General features: G+C 42.4%; 1 protein-coding gene across 5 annotated transcripts in view; it reads right to left on the bottom strand.

Moving 5' to 3' along the window:
• The window catches only part of DCX (doublecortin), a 103,173-nt gene that overhangs the window by 9,233 nt on the left and 70,411 nt on the right, over window positions 1–23,529 (bottom strand). For 2 of the 5 annotated variants that reach the window (XM_004769079.3, XM_004769080.3), the window contains exons 4-6: window positions 21,406–21,508; window positions 19,268–19,405; window positions 4,475–4,572 (exon numbers count right to left, since the gene is read on the bottom strand). In XM_004769079.3, coding sequence (XP_004769136.1) covers window positions 4,475–4,572; window positions 19,268–19,405; window positions 21,406–21,508 — 339 coding nt within the window. The remainder of the gene's footprint in view (window positions 1–4,474; window positions 4,573–19,267; window positions 19,406–21,405; window positions 21,509–23,529) is intronic. The other 3 variants (XM_004769081.3, XM_013064850.2, XM_004769082.3) reach the window with 2 other exon arrangements.

Below are 23,529 nucleotides of genomic sequence, written 5' to 3'. Positions count from 1 at the left end.
GGTTGGCTGGTGGAAATAATTATAGGAGAAGATTATTTCAGACTTATATTTCAGAGGAAGGCCTAGGGGTAGAATCAGAAGGAAACTGCTCTTGTAGCCGCTATGACTTGGGATGGATACAGTGAGAGTCAGGCTGTGGAGGGAATCCATAGGATTAGGCTTGGGAATGAACTTCTGTAAGTCTGTCCTCCATCCACTTATTTGATATTCAAAAGATATTTTCTTGTGTGGGTAGAACAATGTTCAGGAAAAGGAATTATCTCAACTCTGTGTTTTTGTTGATCGATATGTAGAAATACAGAAACACACATATTGCTTAACAATACAAATAATTTGCACCTGAAATTCATTTGCTGAGTCCCCTGGAGCCCTACAGAACAAAATGTTTGTAACAAATACAGCTGTGCTGGCGATACTATTGCGTTAGAGAAAACAAAATCTTGGTTTCTGGTCCAAGGAGCTTATAGTCCAAAGGAAGTCAGAGAGGAGTTTTGAGAAACCTGGCTTCTGGTTTGGGTTTGCTTTTTCCCAAATGTGCCCTGCACTTTTCTGATGGTGTGGCTTTGTTCTTGTTGATTTATTATTATTAGTTTTTTAATGATGGCATGCCCATTCTCTTCACCAGCCATCAAAAGCCTACCCAGGCTTCAATGCCCCACTTAAATGTCACCTGGTCTGCAAAACTTTCCCCATCTCCCACTGTCTCCCAGGCAGAGGACTTTCCCACCCTTTTGTCCGTTCTTGATTACACTACCAAAATCCACTTAGAGTGGTGTCTGTGATTTAAGGATCAGTACCCTGCTTTATTCATCAAACTATCTCTCCAAGCACTTACAGGACAACAGAGAGAAGGTCTAGAAACATAGAGGAACATGTGTATTTAAATAATGTTAGTTATATTTTCAAATAATATGTCCAATGTATATCCCTCCGATCTCTGGATAACTTTGCAAGCCAAATGCCTCCACATTAAAGGCATGAGTGCAATCACTGATCTAGAAAACATTTTTAAATAAACAAAAGGGTTTCCCTATATTTCTAGGCTTTTCAAACATCTTTAATGTGCTGCCTTCTCCAAATTGTTGAACCATACTAGGGTTGTCTTTGCCCTCGGCACCCCCTTTTCCTCATTTCTAAAATGGAAATGCCACCTCCTTATTTCTGTCACAGTGTTATCACAAGGGTAAATAGGAAAATGTGCAAAAGGATAAAGCAGTATGGGAATGCACAATGTTGTTCTCATTAACTATCCAAGGACTTACTTTGTGTCCATATTGTAGCACTTGAGTATGCGGACTTTGGCTAACCCCCTCACAGCTGCATTAAAGAAGATTCTCCATGAGCTGCTTAAGAGGGGAAGCCAAGAGGCTGATTACAGCTTAGGGCCCTGCCACAGCCATCAAAAGTTACCAAAGGGATGCTGGGACTTCAAGTTTGTTTCCAACTGCGCAGGAGGAAAGTCATGGCCTCAGCCACCTGCTTCCTGTCTCCACCATGACTCACACCTTTCAGGTCCACTTGGATTGGAGTTCAAATGAGAACTGCTTGGGCCCACTGCCCAAGGACCTTGACGGTGCTAACTAAGGCTCAGGTAACTATGTAAAAAGAAGAGCAAGAAGCTGAGTCCTGAGGCCCAGGAGGACTAAGCCAAGGTCATGACATTTTTAGCTTATTCAGAAAAAACAGTTCACCCTGCATCATTAGTAGGGTTAAGTATGAGGCTGTTGCCTCTGGATTGGATACACTAAGAGAGACACGACATTACTTCTATGACAATTCTGCTCCAAAGGTGTCATATGGACTTAATCACAAGGAAACATCAGACACATCTAAATCAAAGGACATTCTACTAAAGAACTGGGCTGTACTCTCCATTTCTATAATGCACCATCAAAATGAAAGACTGAAGAACTTTTCTAGATTAAAGAAGACCAAAAAGACATAAAAGCCACAGATGATGTGTGGTTCTGGATTGGATCCTGGACCAGAAAAAGGATGTTGCTGGGGCAATTGATAAAGTTTGAGTATGGGCTTTGGAGCACATAATAGTGTCTTACCAGTGCAAATTTCCTGATTTTGATCATCGTGCTATTGTCAGGACTGAAAATATCCTTATTGTTAGGAAATACATGCAAGCTTTTAGAGGTAAAAGTGTATGATGTCTTCAACTTAGTCTCAAATGGTTAAAAAAAATGGTGAAGTCTGTGTGTGTGTGGTGTGTGAGAGAGAACACAAAAAAATAAAGTAAATGGGGCAAAAATCTAAACAACTGGTCAATATGTGCCAAGAGTATACAGGACTTCTTTATATTTTTCCTGCAAATCTTACATAAATTTAAAATGATAGCAGAGGAAGAAGTTAAAAAATTAGTAAAAAGTGTACCAAAATCCAAATAGTTTTTAAAAGTTTGCTTTTAAATCATATAGGAAATCATATAATGTTTATTTGCTTATTTGCTTTAAATCATAGGAAATCATATAATGTTTACTTGCTTCACTGTCATAAAAGAGTCCTTTAAAAAATAAAAGTATACACTGAAAATCCCACAGTGAGTCTCTGACGGTGCTGCCACCTATAGCTTGTTCTTCAGTGGTTAAATTGGTTTGTAGAATTGAGTCAAAAGAAAATGAAACACCCACACAAAGTTTGCAAACCCAACCAGGAGAAACAGTTTAACAATGCCAGCACTCACCTCAACAGGCTTATGGACAATGGGTCCTCAGCCTAAATGAACTGAACATGTCAATTGTTAAGCTGAACGACTCAAGACAGCAGGCCAAATAAAGGCCCAACTGCCCCATTCTTTTAGGAAGGTGCCAATGGAAGGTGCTGGGGAAGATCAGTCTTCTCAGAAAAACAGCAAGGACATAAATGCATAGGGCGAAGACCCAGCAGCTTCTGCTAGAGAGTGGAACAGCCGAAGTAGGCTACTCTCCATCTTGGAGTGTCCATCTTAACAAGATTTTCCCAGAAGAATAACTGAGTAGTTTTCATCCATGCTACAACCTCTAGGCAACACTAGCCATACAAACAGTGCAGCAGATCGTCCTCTGGGGAAACCAAATAGCTGAGCAGGAAGGTTCTGGTCAGGGTCAGTGCCAGAAACTGAAACATTACAGGAATGGAACAGGAAGTAGGGACAGTGGAAGAGGTAATGGTTGGATTAACCAGGAAATAAAATCCTAATGTAGAGAAATGAAAATGGATGTGGGGCAGTAGTGTCCTATTACATGTTTAACAGTTGATTTTCTGGGGGAAAAAACAACAGCCTTGATGTGTAGTGTGTGCTGATTTCTGTGATGCAAATATTCCCATCATGGCTGAGTTCTAGGTACCAACATGGCGTCACTGAACACAGAGCAGGGAAGGGATGTGCACAATCAGCTCTCATGAGCTAACATGAACTGGCTCGGGCATACTGGTGGCGGTAACCTGGGTACCAGTCCTATGTCTACCACCACCTAGCAATGTCACCCTTGTCACTTAACCCTCCTGGAGCTTCATTTCCTCACCTGTAAAAGGTCAACCTCACAAGATGATCGAGAGAATCAAATGACAGTAATTTATCTTTATCTAAAACCTCTTTCAGCTTGAACATCAGTGGTTCCATGATGGAACTGGCCACACTCATGGCCTTTTGCCTTTTTCCATCTCATTTTGAGTCTTAGGAGCAGGGAGAAGACAAAAGAATTCTAGAGGAAGCTGCTCCAGAGTGTGGCTGTCGGAGCAGAAACCACGTTCACGTGGCCTCAGGGATGAGGTTCAAGGCTGTGACCACTCCCACTCCAGATTTTCTATACAGAAGAGATTGCTGGGTGGGAATCTGCTTGAAAAGTGGGGCTAATGAGTTTACAAATTTCCCCTATTTTAGCAGGATATTGATTTGGGATGACTTGGAAGTGTCAACTGTGCCCAGGCAGGGCCAACACGGTGTATACGTTCCCTCTCCTCGGCACTGATCCAGAGTCTGCCTGGGAATGAAGCATACAGGGGGAAACTTGGGTCTGTTCATATCTTGATGTCCAGCAAATCTAAAGGAAGTCACTCAGTGCTAACTTTCTTTAACTGCTGTCTTTGTCCCTTCTACCGACTGGTGCCTGGGGACATAAATTGCCCTCAATCTCCTCTTTGCTGTGCCTCTGAATTGGAGTGAAAAGCATTTAGCTCATCCTTCGAGACATCATTTGGGGACTCCATGAACTCAGAATGGGTATTTGGGACCTTCATTACCTCTTCCTTTTGGGTAAGTGTAACTGGAAATAGGTAAATGTGAGGGGTGGGCAGTCAGAGGAATAAATGAAAGTGACTGGAAATTTGGGCCCTGCTATGATTCCCAGGGCTTCAAGCTCAAGGACCAGAGGAAGGGAAATTTTGGCCTTGATGCATTGCTGAAGTAGCTGGCTGAGCAGACCCTCACCCAGCCACTCAAAGAAGTTGGAGTGCAAAGGGGTTTAGTAAGGTATAAGAGACATAATACCTTGTGCTTCCGGAGGCTGCCAGGACTGGTGGGCGTGGAGATGGGTGACTGTTTAGACTTGGGGGTAGAGAGCTGGCTGCTGGAGGTCCCGTTTGCTAGCCCAAGGCAAGAGAAAAGGAAGGGATAAGAATCAACAGCATACAAAGGAACCAGTTTTCCTTCCCCTCCAAAGACACTAAGAACATTCAGGCAAGGCACACAGACAACCAAGTGATTTGATGAACGGAACAAAGGTGAGAAGAAACACATTCCTCAGAAAGGCCAGAACTACAATCCTCAGTTAATTAGATCCTGGAGCAGTAATCCTCCCACCTCTCCCCCGAGTGCTTCCAATTACAGGGCTCTGGTACTTTTCAAATCTTTCTCATATATTCATTCCCAAATTTGACCCTAACACCATCTCCAGGAGGTAGTCTGGGAACATATGATTTTGTTTCAATGTTACAAGGCAGGAAAAAAAGTGAGGCAAAAGAGGTTCTGTGCCTTACCTTAAAGGGGAAGGGACAATGGGTGACTGAGACCAGGGATACATCCCCTCTGGGCAGCTGATGTGGCAGGTACAAGACAGCCCCATGGTCAGTTTCTCCCCACTCCCCCACCCACCAGGCCCCACTCTCTCTTCCCTGCCTCATCCTGGCTGAAAAGAAGGGAAGGAAAGGAAAAAGAAAGGGAACTACTCAGGAAGAAGAATAAAAAAGAAATTGTGTGAGACACTAAAGGCCTGTAGACCAAGATGGGCAGAGGAGGGAATCAAAAATGAGGGAGAGAAAGAGATCAGGAGTCGAGAGGCTCCCCTCTCGACTCCTGATCTCTTTCTCTCGGAAGAGGGGGATAAGAGGTTAGGAGAAGAAAAGAATGAGGAAGTTTGAAACCAGGAGAAAGGCACAGAGACTGAGGAAGGCAGACAGCCATGGCCAGAGTCAGGGTGCACCCCCATTTCTCTCTAGGCCAACAAAAGGCTGGAAGAGAGATGGTTAAGTATGTAACATTTTGATATTCCATTGTGTTTGCAAGTTGTTTTTATATTCCCTTTGTTAATGAGCTTTTCAAGATCTAATCATGTGAAAAAAATGCAGTGCATGGAAATGAAACAATTAAACAGCTTTTGAATGGATTTGTGTTTAGACATCTCATGTTAAAGTTAATTTTTTTAAAAATCTAAAGACCAACATTGTTAAGCAGAGATATTCTGAAACATGCTTTAAAAATAAAGGGATTTTTAAAAAATATCCCAAAACATGTGGGGGCAGAGGGAGAGGAGTAGAGAAACAAGAAGGAAGGGCAGAAAGAGAGAGAGAGAGAGAGAGAGAGTGAGAGAGAGAGAGAACAGAAAATACTGAAAGTTAAGCAGCAGGATGGCCTGAGAATGTTGCTTAAACTATTGTATCGTGAATATTTCCTGAGGATATATAGTTCCTCTCCTCCACATAGGATAATGTTTTCCTTGGGCTCTGGAACCTGTGTATCAACTGTAGAGATGGAAGACACACCAGTGGGGAGTTTGCTAAGTCTATCCAAGTGCAAGTAAGCTGAAAACTGGGCACATAGGTATCCACTGGCTTGAGTTGTGTATTAGTGAATGTCTCTCTCACCCACTTACGGAGAGGTCTTTCTCCCTGTCAGGGCTTCCTGAAAGTCATTCATTCATTTAGCCAGTAGTAACAGTGTGCTTTCTCTAAACCAGGCCAAGTATTAGACACTGGGGTTTTAGAGATGAGTAACTCACTTCCTGTAGTGACCCAAGCAAGAATATGGTGGGCTAAGTACTACAGCAGACCCACACAGGGGGATTATTAGACCCCAGGGAAGAGGCTTTGAAATCAGGGGACTGGGAGGCACACAGGAGGAGGTAATGCCTGAAAAACAAAACAAAACAAAAAAAAACCTTGAAAGATGACTCTGGAATAATGGGAGAAAAATCTGTGGAGACAGAAAGTAGATTAATGGATGCCAGGGCCTGGCCAGGGTTGAAGTGGGTAGTTGGGGAGAAATTAAAAGTGTCTGCTACTAAGTACAGAGTTCCTTTTAGAGGGATAAAGGTGTTTTGGCAATTGTGGTGACCACTGCACAACTCTATGGCTAAACTAAAATTCATTGAACTGTACATTCTAAAGGAGTCACTTCTCATGTGAATTGTATCTCAATAAAGCCATTATGAAAAGATGAATTGGAACTCCTTAGGCAGAGGGAAGAAAGGGTATTCCATTTTTTTCTAGAAAGGGTATTCTAGCCTTTAAGATTGTACCAGTAGGGGAAAGGACATGCGAGTGTAAAAGAATACTGTACATTTATAGAGTACAAATAGCTTAAAATGGCTCAAAAACAAGGTGCCAATACTGAGTTCCAGGACATGAGATGGGAGATGACTTGGGCTGTGGGGGCCTTTTGTGGGGCTGTTTGAATTTCACTTGTGAAAGAAATCTGAGAGTGATACTCCCAATTTTGCATTTTAAAATTACTACTCCGGTTACTGTGATAAAGTTGAGGTCGAGTGGGATGGGCTGAGGTAAGGGTAGAAACAAAGAGACCGGTTAGAAGACAATGCACTAGTCCAGGGGCATCTGAGTGGCTCAGTCAGTTAAGTGTCTTTCTCTTGATTTTAGCATTGGGCTCCACACTGGGCGTGTAACGTGCTTGGGATTCTCTCTCTCCCTCTGCCCCTCCCCCACTCTCTTTAAATTCTTATTTAAAATAATTTTTTTTTAAAGAAGACATTGCATGAGTCCAGGTGAGAGGGGATGATGACTTAAAGCAATGGAGAGAGAGAGAAGGGACAAGGCAGAAGATAGAGACCTAGAGAAATAAGCTTAGAGTGTTATGTCCATGCACTGATAAGCCATGCCAAGAAGAAGGTGATCTGTGCCAACCATCATGGAGATGTTGGGTGCTGGCTTGGCCAGGGCACTAGGCTTTCTGGTGAATGAAGGAAGAAGCACTGTGGAAAAGGCAAGAGTGTGTGGAGCTACAGTGGGGTACAGTAGTCCATTACAGGAAAAGGAAGGAGTTGCAAGGCCACCTACAGTGCCCGAAGGCCTCCCTAGCAGGACCTGACCTGTAGTATACAAGCTAAAGAACAATCTTGGAGGTCGGTCTGAGCTGACATAATAATGCAAGTCTTCCCAAAGAGCCCTGACCTCAACCATGGTCTCACAGATGTGGGCATCCCCAGGTAAGTTCTGGCATTTTGTTCCGTGGGATCGATGCATCCTTTGGCAACAACGGATTGTAGTTCCCCAGCATTTGTCAGCCATGCTACACAGTGGTGGTGGCCATACTCCCTGTGTAAAAATGATATTTTTCACCTACACTCTTATCGAACTGAGGGTGAGCCCACTGGTCTTGCCAAAATGGAGAAAATTGTGAACCACAAGCATGTCTGTAAGGGAGTTTCCACCCACTTGTTGGCCATAGACCTGCACAGACAGGTTCTTGTGCAACTTCCAGTACTTTTCTCAATATTTTTGGAAACGCTCTCCCTCAAACACTTTAGAGGTAATACATAAACCCATATGTTATCAATACCTCTCTGTCTAGTCTCTGTGTATGTGTCTATGTTGATTCTCTGCCACTCCCCGACTAATTAATCTTAAGCTACCTATAATAAAAGTCTTTATTTTGTCATCCACATTCACCAAGCATTTTGAAAATCAGTTTCTTAATACCTTAACTGCCACTCACTTCAGTGTTGGAAAATGCAAACACTTGCCCAGACTTCTTTCCCCCCACCAGATGTCCTGATGGACTAAAACCCAAAGATGGACATGAAGACATGAGAGAATGTAGACACACACAAGCAGATGTCAAGTCTTCACAAGCTGAAAGAGTCCCTATGTTTACAGACTAGATTAAAAATACATTCACACGTGGGAAAATATACCTGGGAGGGTGCTATTTGATATGGACTCTAAAGCCAATTCATATAAATGTCAAGTAAGAGAAGGAGCAGGAAAAAAGTGCAAATAGGGTCTGAAAAACTGTGCATGGTCTGACACTGGCCAATCCATGTGGACGGCCATGACAGTTCATTGAGACAGTGGCCAGAAATAACACCACTCCTTGACATCTGTTATTGTCCTTCATTTTTCTTTACTAAATACCCTCAGATCTTGTCTCTGAGCTTCTAATTTTCAGCTGCAATTTGGGGATGCACGCAAGGAGACTTTACCCCCTTTGAATTATCTTTCTCCTTTCCCTGCTCAGAACTACTGTCTTCTCTCACTATGGTTACTTTTATTTCCTCAGAGTCCAAATCCTTTCATTCCTTTTTTCCTCATTGTACAGGGCAGTTTTTTCTCTATATAACAAGGTACATTGAGGACTTCTCAGTCTCCTAGGCCATCTTATCAATGTTATCAGTAAAACACAAGATAATATTTAGCACTTATTCAGTGTCTGATAGGCCAGCACTCACTGTGCATGCACACACCCACCTACCCAACCCCCCCAAATACAGTCTCTTTTAGTTGTATTTTCATTTCCAATGAGGAAAGAGAGGCTTGTTCCAGCTGGAGATAGTAAAGTCAGGATTTGAACACACATCCCTCTGATTCCAAATCCTATGTGTGTTTCGGTTTGTTTTTGGTTTTTGCTCCACCACTCTTGCTTTTATAAATTAATTGCTTCTGGGACTCCTTCCTATGTCCTATGACAACTCTTCTGATGGAGGAAAGAAGGGGGCAGAAAAGTTGTGGTAGAGAAAAAAGAGAGGAATAGGACAAGGTAGAAATAGACACCAGAACTTACATACATGTACCAGATTTTATTCTACTTACTAGTTTAGATTAGAAAGGAGGACATTAGGAGAAGGAAGGGAAAAATGAAGTGGGGGTGGGGAATCAAAGGGGGAGACAAACCATGAGAGACTACAGACTTTGGGAATCAAACTGAGGGTTTTAGAGGAGGGGGGTGGGGGGATGGGTGAGCCTGGTGATGGGTATTAAGGAGGGCACATATTGCATGGATCACTGGGTGTTATATGCAAACAATGAATCATGGAACACTACATCAAAATTCATTGGCGTACTGTATGGTAACCGACATAACATAATAAAAAAAAAAAGATTAGAAAGTATTTAGCAAGAAACTTCTTTTATTTGCCAAAATGACTGGGTATGATAGACAATGTCATGAAACACTAGCAGACAGAGCAGCCAGCATGGCATGTAACTTCTGTCACACCACACGTCACACCATTACTCCTTCAGCTGCTGTCCCTCAACTATGCAGCACGATGGCCAGGCTTGGCTTGGCATACAGTCTTGTCTCCCTAGCTTCTCTGAATCATTATGCCTGCCCTTGCCCCAGTGCTCATCTTCAAAACCTTGGCTCTGTCAGAATGGAGCAGGACGAACCCAAACAAAAGATGGCTGGTCAGGTAACTAGGCTGACATACCTATTCACAGGGATTTACGTGTATGGTAGAAAATGGGTTCCCAGGAGTGAGGAATAAGACAGGTTGAGTTAGTTCCCAAAGAATAAGGAGAGAGTCTAATTTCTGGCATGGGCAGCCAAGAACAGAGTATGGTCACCAGGCAAGCAGCGTTGATCCTGAGCTCCTAGACTATGGATTCCCTTGTCTGGAGGCTGAATTGATCCCTGGAAATTGGGATGCAGCTGTGTGTAAGGTGGGTTTAAGTAGTCCAGGTGTGGCAATTATAAAACTGTCTGGGCAGTGAGTTAGACAAGTCATTATACTTTATGGATTCAAGTTTGGATGGCCAGAGTGGCACAGAAAAGAAAGGCGGGTGGGGGAGGGGCTTGGCATCTACTTTTTACGCAACCTTTTCCAGGAGACCAAATTAATAATGCTCATTCACTTAGCTCTGGCTTTTTCTCCCATTCTAATCTCAACACTTGACCTCAACTCAAAATCAAGCCTATTGGTTTTGGTTGGATGTAATTTTGAAACATTGCTCACTAAAAATAACCCCAGTCTAAAAAAAAAAAGAGAAAAAAAAAGCCATGACAATAATTTAAGAGCTGTCTTAACAATTGCAGTTGTATTTCTACAATTGTTTTCAAACCATTTTACCATATATGAGTTCACATGATTCTCCTTACAGACCCAAGAAATGATGGCCAGGAATTAGTGGTCTCCTTTTAATCACAAGAATATAGAGGTTCAGAGAGAGTAGGACTTGATTAAAGGGGAAAAATTGCTTATCTTTAATGGATGATGGCCTCTGGGGTTTCCACATCATATGCCTCCCACTGCAACCTTGTATGATTGGTTCTCTGTCTTGTCTGCTCTCATACCCTAATGCCTTGCAGGAGATTTCAATACATAACTCAGCCACTTCCTTATTTTCCTCATATTGAGATGCTCTAAATGTTCTTTCATTCCAGTTCAAACATACCCTCTTTTCTCCCTACATATACAGGGAGTTTTTCTGGAAAGCCATTCAAGTAGAACCAAGGTGGTTTCAACTTACTTCGAACAAGGCCAAGAGACAGAGCCTGTGGTTTTTACACATTCATTCCAAAAACACCCTTGGTATGGGTGTCTGGACTGGTTTAGCTAATTGTTCCTTCTCAGTGGAAAAATTGTGTCTCTATCCCCAGACCCATCCACAAGAGATGCCCAGAACTGAGGGCACAGGAATAGTTCCTCACGGATCCCAGCAGAGGGCTGATTCCCAGGCCAAATTAAGTCACAGATTGTGAGATACCGTCACTTCGGGAGCTGGAAGTGGAATTCTAAATCTATTTCCTATAGAGTCTTGGGCAGCATGCAGCTTTGAATCTTCTAAATCAGGAGAGAAGAATTTGCAAATCAAATATGGACACCCATTCCTGCAATATTTTGACACAGATCAATGTCCCACAAGAAGAGGACATCTGTAAGGAGGCTGCTGGAGTGCCAGGATTGTTTTCTCTGAGTTGATAATGCTGACAACATTTGTTTCCTCTTGAAGGTGGTTTTGCTGAGAGCATGTATTTGGTGGAGCGAGCCTGCTGTCTATGCTCACTACTGTTTTCATAGGGTAGAAACTAGAAAACACAGCACAGTTCTTAATCTGCAAAAAGAACACATGCTTTCGGAGTCAGTCAAGGTTCTAAATCATGGCTCAGCGTGGATATGTGTGATCTCGGGTGTTCCCTAACCTCTGTAGGTCCCCACTGCCATATCCGTAACATTTGAATGAAAAGACTGCTTAACTCAATCGTTGTTGTTTTGAGGATTACACGGCAGACTATACATGAAATCCTTAGCTAAGTGCCTTAGCGCATAGAAAAGGCTTCATAATGACATCTTCTTAATACTGCCACAACTAGAAATGGAAGGACATGAATAACTATGCAACCTATAGGCACTGAGTAAGGAAACCCCCTTTTACAAGGGATGATTTATCAATCTCCACGGACAGAGGACTTTCTTTGGCTGGCAAGTCAGGCATTAGAGGACTGAAGTTTTTCCAAGTGAAGCCCATTGCTTTTTAGTTTCTGCATTTTGTTGCATTTTAATTATCCCAAAAACATTGTCTTTGCACTCAGCCCCCTGCATTTCTCTTTTTTACTCTCTCCGCCATTACCATGGAGGTGATCCATGCATACTGTGTGCAGCCACTGAAGGCTCTGAAGCAGTGGGGGGAGGGGGAGGTGTCACATGATGGGAATGCATTTTAGGGTGAGAATATGGTGGCACCACACCAGATGCATCAAGGGACCGAGATTTGAAATAGAGATGCTACTTCGGAGTCTGTGGAGCAACCCTCGTGTCAGGTGATGAGGGAAAGGAAGGAATTCCTGTGTGAGTGATGTGGTGATGTTTCAAAGGTTCCACAACAGGAGCGTATGGTGGACTTGAAGGAGTAAAAACATAGGAAGAATTAAGATAACGTGAAGATGTTGGACCCGGGGAACAGAATAGAATTGATTCTATTGTCAGGCAGAGAGTTGGGGGAGGAAATGTTTTTGGTTTTTAGACACATTGTATTTGGTACGTGTAAGTAGGATTGTCTGGAAGGCATTCATGGGATTAACATACGGAAGGAAGGTTGGGGTTAAAGATGTAGATTTAACAGCCGCCTCCCTATGCCATCATATGCTATATTTATCATCTTCCCTGCTCTTTTGTTCATGCTTTTCCCACCTGTCAGAAATAATCAATTTCCTTATCAATTGAAATAACCCTCCTACAAGCCCCAGTATTTCCAGGAAGACTTCCCTTAGCACTTACTGGTCTCATCTCCCATTCACTGGGCACTTAAACAAACCATTACTATTAATTCCCATTCAGCACTGTGGTGCGATGGTTAAACTGTGGACTGTGGAGCCAAATTGCCTGGGTTCAAACCCCAGCTCTCCCACCAATTAGCTGTATGGTCTTGGGCAGGTCACTTAGCTTTCATGTGCTCTAGCTTTTTCAGCTGCAAAATGGGGGTAATTGTGCTTACCTCGCAAGGTTGTTGTAAAGATTAAATTGGCTAATACATATAAAGTGATGAGAACAGTTGCTTGGCTCATAAGAACTATATAAATATTTGTAAGTAAATTTTTTTTATCAAATTTATATATCTCCTGGTTCCCCAATTCTTAGTGAAAATTTGTCTTACTCCTTTTCCCTGTAGCATCTAGCACTACTAGGTATCGCACCCAAACTCTAGAGATTCAGTCGTATTTAAACACAAGTTCCAGACTGTAGCAGGTTGATAGAACCCCTACTATAGGGAGATGGGTCGACACCACCACATACCATGCCCCACAGTGTGCTCAGAGACCCCCATTATATTGCTTGCTTCAACAATTTCTTAAGTGGTTCTCCAGCGATGACGGAAATGTTGCCTTAGACGTAAGGCAGTTCTTTCACTGGAGCTAGACATAAACTGTGGTTTTAGAAAGAATCAGAGTGGGTGAAAGGCAAGGGACACTTTTCTCTTCCCACAGTTTTGCCAAGGGCACCACTTCCCCTTAGAGTGACAATAGGGGAGGTGATGGAAATCTAGGACCAGGCACTGGAAACAGAGCTGCCTAATTCCTTATAGCTATGCTCGATACAGCAAAAAGAGTGACACCGAGCCCACTCCACTCCCCAGCTTCCCCACATCCCTTGCCCGGAGGTGAAGGAAGCAGAGAAGCAAGGACTAGCCAACAGAGATCTTTCTATTTACTACTCTGGAGTTTCCATTCCTTGCCTTAAGGACAGTGTGAGGATTGCCTGCCTGGAAGTCAGGACCGCTGGACTCTAGCTCTTGGTCACCAAGTGGCTGCATGGCATTGAGAAGACTACAAGATACTGAACATCTTTACATCTTAGTCTCCCAGTCTAATTTTCCTTTCCCAACCTCATTCATGGTGCTATTATGCGTGACAGCGAAGGTGATAGACTCAGAAGTATTTTGCAAAGTGCAAAGCATCTCATCTATGTCGAAGATTGTTACCTTGGGCCTCTCTGAGACGGAGAGGAAATTTATTGTGCTGTCCATTACACTAACTACTAGTCACATGTTGCTTTTGAGCATCTGAAGCAGGACTAGCCAGAATTGAGATGTGCGCTCAGTATAAGATACAACCTGATTTTAAAGAATGGAAAATAATCTCCTTAGTTTTTTTTTTTTTAGTTCGATTGCATGTTGAAATGATAATATTTTAGATATATTGAGTTGAATAAAATATATTATCAAAACAGGTTTCACCTGTTCTTTTGACCTTTTTAACTCTGGCTATTAGAAAATTGAAAATGATCTACAAGGCTCACATTATATTTCTACTGGACAGAGTTGATCCAGATGGACACATTCAGGAAGGGCAGAACAGCCAGGTCCTTCTTTAGGCAACTCAAAGCAGCCTCCTGGGTTCAGAAGAGAAATACTCCTGGATACAATTCTCCCATGGACACCGCCCCCCCCCCCCTGCTTCACCGCTGTTTTGTGTCCCTTGACCTCCCCTTACAAAGGCTGTATATTTTGGTAGTGAATCCATTCTTCCTTGGGGCTTTGGGAATAGGGAAGATTTGACTTTCAGGACTAGGTATGCATAGGTTGGGGGAAGGAGGGTGGAGAATATTGAATTGCTACAACAATGACTTACTGCTGAACAACAGCGAACTAATTATCACATTACAATTCTCTCAGCCTACCAGGGTTGGTAATTAGCTTCCTTGGAGGCTCCTTCAGAATAAAAAAAAAAAAAAAAAAGGAAGGGGGGTGCGGTGGGGAGAGAGAAAGAAAAAGAAAAAATTCCTTCCCAGCAACTAGCTACTTTGTCCTTTTAATTCAATTCAGTTCAATTGGGGGTAGTTGCAAAAAAGGAAAAGTTAACATGTTCATGGCTGAAATGGAAACAGCAAGAGACGGCCCAGAAAGGTCTTCCTGCAGCTCTCAGGCTGGGCTTGTCTTTTTGCCCACCAAAATGGCAACTCCTGAGTTAATCCAAATGGGGGTACTATACAAGCTTTCTTCAAACCCCCCAAAGGAGACCTCTGGGCTCAGATTTGATCTGCTTACCACAGTTCCCTGTCCTACTTTAAAGGCAGAAATGGCTAATGGGACTTGGATTCTAAAAGTCCATCAGCTCTGCCCAGGGAGAATGAGAGCTCCTTCTAGCAATATTGTATAGACAACCAAATCCTTCCTTAACTGACGTGTAAGGCTTAGCAGCAGACAGATTCCATTTGGGGTGCCCTCAGTATTGGCAGGAGTGGGAATTGAACTCAAAGGGAATAAAGTATACAGAGTTTGATTTATTCATGGGAAGAGCAGAAAAAAAAGATAACTTAAGAACCAAGGAATCAAATTATGATGCAAATTACAGACCAGATCACATCAATTTACTAAACCTCAAGACAAACCGAACCCAGATATTAACTGAACCATGAATTGGACCAAATGTACACACATATATATGGATGGATGTGTAATCGACTCATTGCTCTTATTCACTCACTAGTATTCTCTTCTGAAAGATTTGTTTTATTTTATAGCTTTAAATAAATATTTGCTTTCTCCCAATTCCATTGCTCTGTTCTTCTTAAAAAATATTTGAAAATCTAGCAAACTTGTTCAAACCTATATATTTTCTAATGAACTAGAACATCAAAACATTCCTTTAGCTGAACCTGAACTGAGCCAATGTTTCGTTTGGTTTGAGTCCCTGCTGCAGTGGAACATTTTTGGCTGTTGTTTGCCTTCAAAGGAAGGTAGTTAAAATTCCCTGGAAATGGCCTATCTTCCTTAACCTTGGGTTACTCAGGTTGAATGAAAAAAATGTGAATCCATCCCACAAGTCCCAGATCCAAGACAGACAAACCCAGGATGGAAACAGGGCAGCATTGCCATGTCCTAGAAAAGAACAGAGAATTTCAGCCCCACTCCACACCATTATTCTTCAGTTAAATGTGTATTAACCTGCCTACATCCCTTGCTGAGAGCTCAGGAATACCTTACACTTCCTGATGCAAAATTATGCATTGTCTATAGCTCATCCTTCTAGCTATTCAATTCTGATTCCGTGGAAGCTATTGCACAACTCTATAAATTGGAAATAATTGATAATACTGGAAAATGATTTTTGCCTATTAGACATGTGAATTCTGTCTTAACCAAATGGGAAACCAAGTCTTAGACAAGGTGAGAAATTTGTCCCAAGTAAAAAAGCTGGGAAATGATGTCATTGGGCCTTTCTACACAGAGGCCTCTCCCTCCTCTTCCATATCCTCTCCCCCTCCATTTTGAAGCTTGAAATGGTCCTGAGTGACATGGAGGTGGGAAGGGGAAAATGGGTATGTCAAATCCAAACCTTACCTAAAGTACTGTTTTGCCTGAGATCAGCTTTGGCCCTGTGGACTGTTCACTAAATGGATGGCCTGGACATGGCTCTAAACTGCCATGGAATGGACAAGGTCATGTTATAAAGATCCTTTTATGCATTGGGCCTCAAATCATGCAGAAGATCTAGACACATCATCTGTGATGAGCTCAAACATTCTGGAAATTGCCATTAAGGCTGGCTAGACTAGAGTTTGGCTTCATTTCTGTTCATGAACTATCTGAAATAAAGATTTATATTCTCTCTCATGAGAATACCACTTTGGATTTTTTGCTGATAGGGAGCAAGAGCTGTTTGTGGTTTTGGTATCCACCAAGTCAAGTCTCCTTTCCCTGCCTCAAATTGGGTTACTCTTTTTATCTTGTATATGTAAATCTCTACTCGTTCCTTCTTTTCGGCAAGGGAGTTCTGAGGAGCAAAAGCAGATCTTGCTTGCCTTTGTCTGGGTTGGAATCTATTATAACTCCTTTTAATTTGACAATTATCCATTGAGTCCTAATGTATTCTTTCTTGGTCTCTAGTATCTTAGAGTCAGTGAGGTACATAGTTTCTAGAAGGGAAATTCTGCAGGCAGTGCTGATGATCAATAACTTGACATATGTTTAAGCTGTGTTTAATTACAGGTGGTTGTGTTCACATGTGCTGGATAACCCACCTGGATACAGTCTGCAGAGAATCTACTGACTTCAAGCTGCTTCCGTCTCAGCATTTTTAACTAATAAGTTACGTGGTGGTTTAAAAATAGGTCCACAAATTGTTGGCAGTCTAAAAACAAGTCCACCTTCCCTCAAGAGGTGAAGACTGATTATTCTTTCCTTGACTATGGGCCAGACTTAATGACTGCTTTTAATGAATAGACTAAAACAAAAGTGATAGTATGTGGCCTTGGAAACTAGATCATGAAAGGCACTACATATTCCTTGTTCACTCTCCTGAATCACTCTCTGGGAGAAGATCCTGTTCACGGCTATCTTGGAAGCAGATCCCACAGTCCCCATTGAACCTTCAGATGACTGCGGCCCCCACTGACACTTTGACCTCAACTTATGACAGATCCTGAGCCAGAGGGAACTGCAAAGTTAAGCAATCCAAAATTCCTAACCCACAGAAATGATAAAATAATAAGTGTTTGTTGTCTTAAGCCATTAAGTTTGGGGGTAATTTGTTTCATAGCAAGAGATAAATAATATAGATTAGAAATCGCAGAAGTGGTCAGTGATATTTCTGAAAAAAATGATTGGTTAAGCAGTTATTGTCAGAGTTTATGAATCTTTACCAAGTGTTTAAAGTCTATTTTTTTTTCAAAGCCCTGCCTAGAATTTGTACAAATAATTTCATTTTTAACCCAAGTGTTAAAACCTAGGTCTTCATAGTGTAACCCATATAAATTAACTTAAATAGATTCATTTGTTGTTTTGTACACTTCACCAAAATATCACCAAACACATGCACTTTTGTTCCTCTAGCAAATATTCCCTAAAAGCCAACTAAGTCTCTAGCACCACACTGGGTGAATTAGGCACTCTTACACATCTCCTCATTCACAACATTATTTGAGCATCGGCTAGGACCCAGGCACTGTACACAGCACTGAGGATACAAAATGAACATGACATCTTGCCCTTGAGGGGCCCAGTATTTAGTCGGGGGAGGGGATAGTAGACAGGTAAATACAGACTTTACAACACAGTGTGGTTAATACTACCCCAGATACATGAAGAACATGCTCTGATAGTGCACAGAATGGGAACTATTTCTATTTGATGTGTTGAATGATGAACAGACATTTTCAAGCAGAGAAGAGTGGTCGGCTCTAGGGACAGCATTCAAGGAGCAGGGAAATGGGATGAGCAAAGACATGGAAGTATGAAAATCTCAAGCTGCCTCCTCTTCACAGTTTAGTTCCTTCTGCCCGAGTGGAAAAAAATATGGCTGGTGCTGTGCATGTTCCTGGCAGCATGAGGCCAGCAGGACAGGCTGTTTTTCTAGGCCATGAGCATTTCAAAGCGAACAGGCTGCTCAAGCTGCCTCAAACCGAAGAAGAGAGAAAGGGCATTTGTGCTCTTTGCCCCAAAGCTCCCAGACTCCCAGGCTAGAAGAATTTTCATGGTCAGTCGAGCCTTGGGGTGAAGGATGTGAGTCCTCTGGACTGTACAATTGCCTTCCCATGAAGAATTCACACTGTCTGCCCCTGACTTTACTAAGTTTCTAAACTTCAACTTCTGTGTCCTTTTACCTTTCAGATCAGTGTCACTCAAACTGTGGGTGCAGGCTTTTGCACCCAAACTTAAAAGAACACAGTGCTGCTTTTCTTAAAAAAAAAAAAAAAGTCAGCTGAAGTAAATGTTTGCTTAGTGGCATAATTTGCATTTGGCACAAGCTTCTAGTCTTGTCACAGACTGATAAATAGTTCATGCATTGGCAGTGATCCATAGACCACATTTTTTTTTTGATCACTCACTATCCACTAATTAAAATCCTGTGTGACAAATCTCTGTGTTTCCTTTCAGAACCTGGCCTATATAATTTTTTTTTCTCATTGTGAGAATGATGCAAATGATTTCTTTTCTCTTTCTGTTTTGACTTCTACAAAGTTCAAAGTCAAATTTGAAGCTCAAGCGTGTCAACTCTGTTGACACTTCAGGGTGGCAATATTTTTTTTACATTTTTGTTTTCGATTTTGATTTTCTATTTCAAGTTTATGCTTGACTTGATTATTTCCTTTGACTCTGCTTTTGTGGGATGATGTTGAAGATGATGACTATGAAAACAAACATGACAATAAGCATTACAGCAAGCATGACAAAAAGGCCAGATTTCTGGTCTGAACCCATCTGAGTAGAATCGGGGGTCATAGCTGTGTCTCCATGACTCCAAACAAGTTTGGCTGGATAGTCTCTGAACTGAGAGATCTGGTATCATGGAGACACAATGGTGTTCATGAGGAACTCATTCCCCTGCATGCAGAGGGTGTGGGCCTCCGTAAATGAAGTTAGCGTGCACAGTTAGGAGAAGAGCACTCACCGTCTTGGTCGTTACCTGAGTCAGCTGGAGACTTGCTCCGGCGCATAGGGCCGGGGCTCTTAGCTGAACTCTTCTGAGGTGTTGGAGATGCCTTTGGGCCCGCTGTGGCCGATGGGTTTCCCTTCATGACTCGGCATTCTGGTAGAAAAGAACAGACGGTGCAGTAAAGCCAGGGGAGAAATGAGCCTTTGGCATATTACCAACTTCTAGAAACTAGAATAACCAGCATGGGCCAAAGTACCCAATGGTTCAGGACTATGAGGTGGTCCTCATTGTTGGTAGGAATGATGGCCCTGAGCAAGGAGGCATGGGAGAAACTTTCAGAATTCATCTGGGCCAAGCCAGGTGTTTAAATCCCTGGATTATGGAAACAAGGGAAGAAGTTGAAAAGCAGGTTGGGTGGGTTATTAAATAGTCAACTCGATCATTAGTGGGCACCCAGGCCACGTCTTAGAATAGCACCTGTTGACATAATGAATTAATTTCCTTGAAGAAGAGATTGACAGCTCTGAGGCTGCAGCCACACAGATGAAACATTCATGAGTAATTTAAAGGAAGAAGAGGGAGTTGCCATTTACTGTTTATTACATGCCATCTATTGTAATAGGCATATTAGGGATGTCATGTCACTTTATAACTAGGCACTAACACCACTACCACCATGCATTTGCAGATCTTTTTTTGATTTTCAATGTGCATGATCATAAATCCCTGTGTTGGTTTAATAAATCAAAGATTCAGCAGTGACTCTGTCGCTCAGAGCTTATAGAAAGCTCTTGGGTGTATAGGGGCATCTGCCAAATGTTTCTGCTACTTGCCTCAACTTCAGTCTGCCATGCTTGGGGTACCTTTCCTATGCAGGTCACTCAGAGTCCCTACTGTGGTAATTTGGGGACACTGATCGTGCTAATGCATTAGGATAATTATCATACTTGCTTTGCTGATGAGACTGTAAAGAGTGTAAGCCTCTTGCTTAGGGCCACGAAGCAAGGAAACAGCAGAACTAGGACTAGCAACCAAGTCTCCTAAGTCCCAATCTAGTGTTCTTTACAGTGTAGTTTTTCCAGCCTTGTGCCATGATGCTCAACATGGAACCACACGGCTAGGTAGAGGGCAGTCGTTTCTTTGGACACTTCTTTGTCACTTCCTACTTGAAGATATATTGAAATATCAATTACCCACAAAGATTAGGGAATCCTTTCTGACAAACTGAGTTTTTGGGGGGAAACTAAGTTAAGTAGAAAGCTCATTTTTGTTTGTTTTACTTCTTGTTTTGGTTGATGAACTTCAGGGATCACTGTCCAGAGCTGCAGATATAAAAGGTATAGGAAATGGGAGATATCCTGGGATTTGCTTAGCTGTTTTATGGCTATTTGTCTCTTCTCAAAGTGAACACAGCAGAAATGCCACCTCGGTCAGGGTCCTTGTCACTCAAGCTGTTGGTAAAGTCTATATTAATACAATTCAGTTTGTTTTTCTCACATGTTACCCTCATAATTGGGAAGATGTTTTGGATGTGTCTTCCCATCAGGATCATATCCTAACCTTGTTGCTGTATGAGCTAATTCACCATTAACTTCCACATGGAACTTGGACTCAAGCAAAGGGAGGTGGGCAGATGTTTACCTCCTTCCTGAGATTAACAACCTCTGGAATCTTGAGTCACAAAGCAGGGGGAATGGGGCAGCAAGCCAGAAAGCAGGAAGAGGGGAAAGACTGACACTAAGAACACAGTGGAAAATCTTTCTAAAATGGAACCATCGATATGAGCCAAGTCACTGGAGGATGTTGACTAGAAAAAAGTTATACATATAATATCCAAGTTCTGACTCCAAATGTTCCTTCCCATAGTTTGATTGCACCTGTCAGCCCATGTGACACAATATATGGTTTGAGAAATATGGTCACTATTGGGGCTGAGAGTGAGTTTTATTGAGTTTGGAGGCTGGGAATCTGGGACATTTAGTCAACATTTCACTTAGTGACTCATGTAGCCCAACATACAGGAGAATGAATAACAATATTTGCCCTTGAGGGTCTGTGCATGAATGTTCTCTGGGCCATATGAACCCATGGAAATACTAAGGGATAGAAGGAGGGTGAACAATGGAGCAACAAAGTCCAGTGGTTGTGCTTACCATTTTCATCCAGAGAAAAGTCATCCTGAGCATAGCGAAACTTTTCAGGACCACAGGCAATAAACACATCGTCATCACCAAAGAAATCATGGAGACAGGTTACCTGTGGAGAGAGCAGAGACATTGGATTTATATGTATAATCTTGTGACAATAAACTTAATATCATTTTGGTGGGGCGGGGTGGAGGAGAAGCTTCACATCTGGGCCATCATATTAAGCCCCAGGGATCTTCATTTTTCAAACTACCAGGCTCACGGTCTCCATTATAACCCCCAGTGAATAAAGATACAGAGGAATGCTATTGTCTTTCCATGTTTCATATGTGGTAGTCTTGTTTCCACTGCCTTAAGAATAACTTCAAGACTAGGGTTCCTGGGTGGCTCAGTCATTTAAGCATCTGATTCTTGGTTTCAGCTCTGGTCATGATCTCAGGTTCATGAGATTGAACCCCAAGTCGGGCTCCATGTTGGGCACTGGGCCTGTTTAAGATTCTCTCTCCCTCTCCTTCTGTCCTTCCCCACTCATGTGTCTCCACTGAAGAAGAAAAACAACAACAACAAAAATTTCAAGACCATGTCCAAAGGGAATGTCTCTGTTTTTGAATAAAGGTTCACAAGTATCTGGACCTGCAAATGTTACTTTTCTCAGAGCTTCAAAGACAAAGCTCCCAGCCCAACTCTGGGGCCAAAGGTGTAAGCCAAGTCAGATGAGAAAGTTCTTCTGAGCCACATAGACAGACCCTCTGGCTGACCAAAATGTGGAAGTTCCTCTCTTCATCTCCATGAGTTTTGAAAGAAGGGTACCATTTCCTTACTGATTTGGACCCAGGAAATTGGAATTTTGCTAAAAATAGATCAAGAACATGGATGTGGCCCAGAACACCATTCCTCCCTCAAGAACAATTGGGAAAGCTGCCCTGACCACTTAAAAATTAATCAAGAGCAATGAGTCACCATAGGTTTGAGGCTCTGCTGGTAAAGCCATGTTCCCAGGATCCTTCCTGCCCTCTAGTGCCCTATGCATTGCTGCTTCTCCACAACAGAGTGATAGTCTCCCTAACCCGTTTTCTGTACAAAGAAATGAGGGTCCCTGGGAAAGTATGCTCCTCCCTGCAGTTTCTCCACTTCTCAGCTTCCTAATTACATCTGATAATTAGTCCAGCACACCAGGGAAATCCCAGGAGAAACCATAGAGTCAAAACATTCTTATCCCAATCCTTAACTTAAAAGTGTTCAAAGCTCCTAATTGTTCTAAGCTGCCCATTCAAGCTGCCAGCAATGGCTTTCCAAAGGCACAGTGCTCACAAACTAATAACAGCTTTCTCGGGGCAGAGAGCAATATTTCACATTTGAAAAAATGTTTATATTAGTAACATCATCCCCCACCCAGGGTCTATTCTATCCTTGCCCACCCAGCCAAGATGATTGCAAGATTTACACAAAGTGAGAGATGCTTAGATTATCCCCATTATCTCAGCCTCCCAATCATCCAGGAGATGCCAAGATAAGGGAGGGAGACTTGGAGGATTGCCAGTGTTGCTACCATTAAGCCTCTTCCCAGCCCTGAGTCCTGACCTCATCAAACAGGCCAACATCCCTCTTCAACCCACTTGTCCCTCACCCATTCATCCTGTGATCACATAATGACAATTACGAGCTACCACTAACTGAATATTTATTCTGTGACAGGCAGTCTGCTAAGTACTTCCAAATCTTTCATCTCATTTTACTCCCACCCCAAATTCTAGAGGTTGATATTATTGTCATCGCTGTCTCACAGATGAGAAAACTGAGGCCCAGAGACAATACATGGATGACTCAGGTGGAAAGTAATGAAGCTGAACAAAAGCAGATCCATCCAACTCCAAAGACTGTGCTTTGGGCCATGCAGTAATACAAAGTACTCATGCATATTTCAGGCACTGGGGAGACACAGATGTGTAAGCCTCAGTCCATGACTTCATGGAGTTCACAGTCTGATGGAGTGAGATACTCAACAGAGTGCCATGAATGCTAGGATGTAGCATCTCAATGTAGTGTCATGAATACTAGGATAGGAGTATCTGTAGGTACAGTGGGAACTTCTTAGTACCATATCCAAACGACACAGTTATTGGCTGGCAC

This window comes from Mustela putorius, unplaced genomic scaffold (assembly GCF_011764305.1).
Source record: "Mustela putorius furo isolate JIRA1106 unplaced genomic scaffold, ASM1176430v1.1 tig00003901_pilon_pilon_pilon, whole genome shotgun sequence".
Taxonomy (NCBI): domain Eukaryota; kingdom Metazoa; phylum Chordata; class Mammalia; order Carnivora; family Mustelidae; genus Mustela; species Mustela putorius.
The sequence above is the reverse complement of the archived record's forward strand: the minus strand, read 5'-3'. Positions and strand labels throughout refer to the sequence as shown.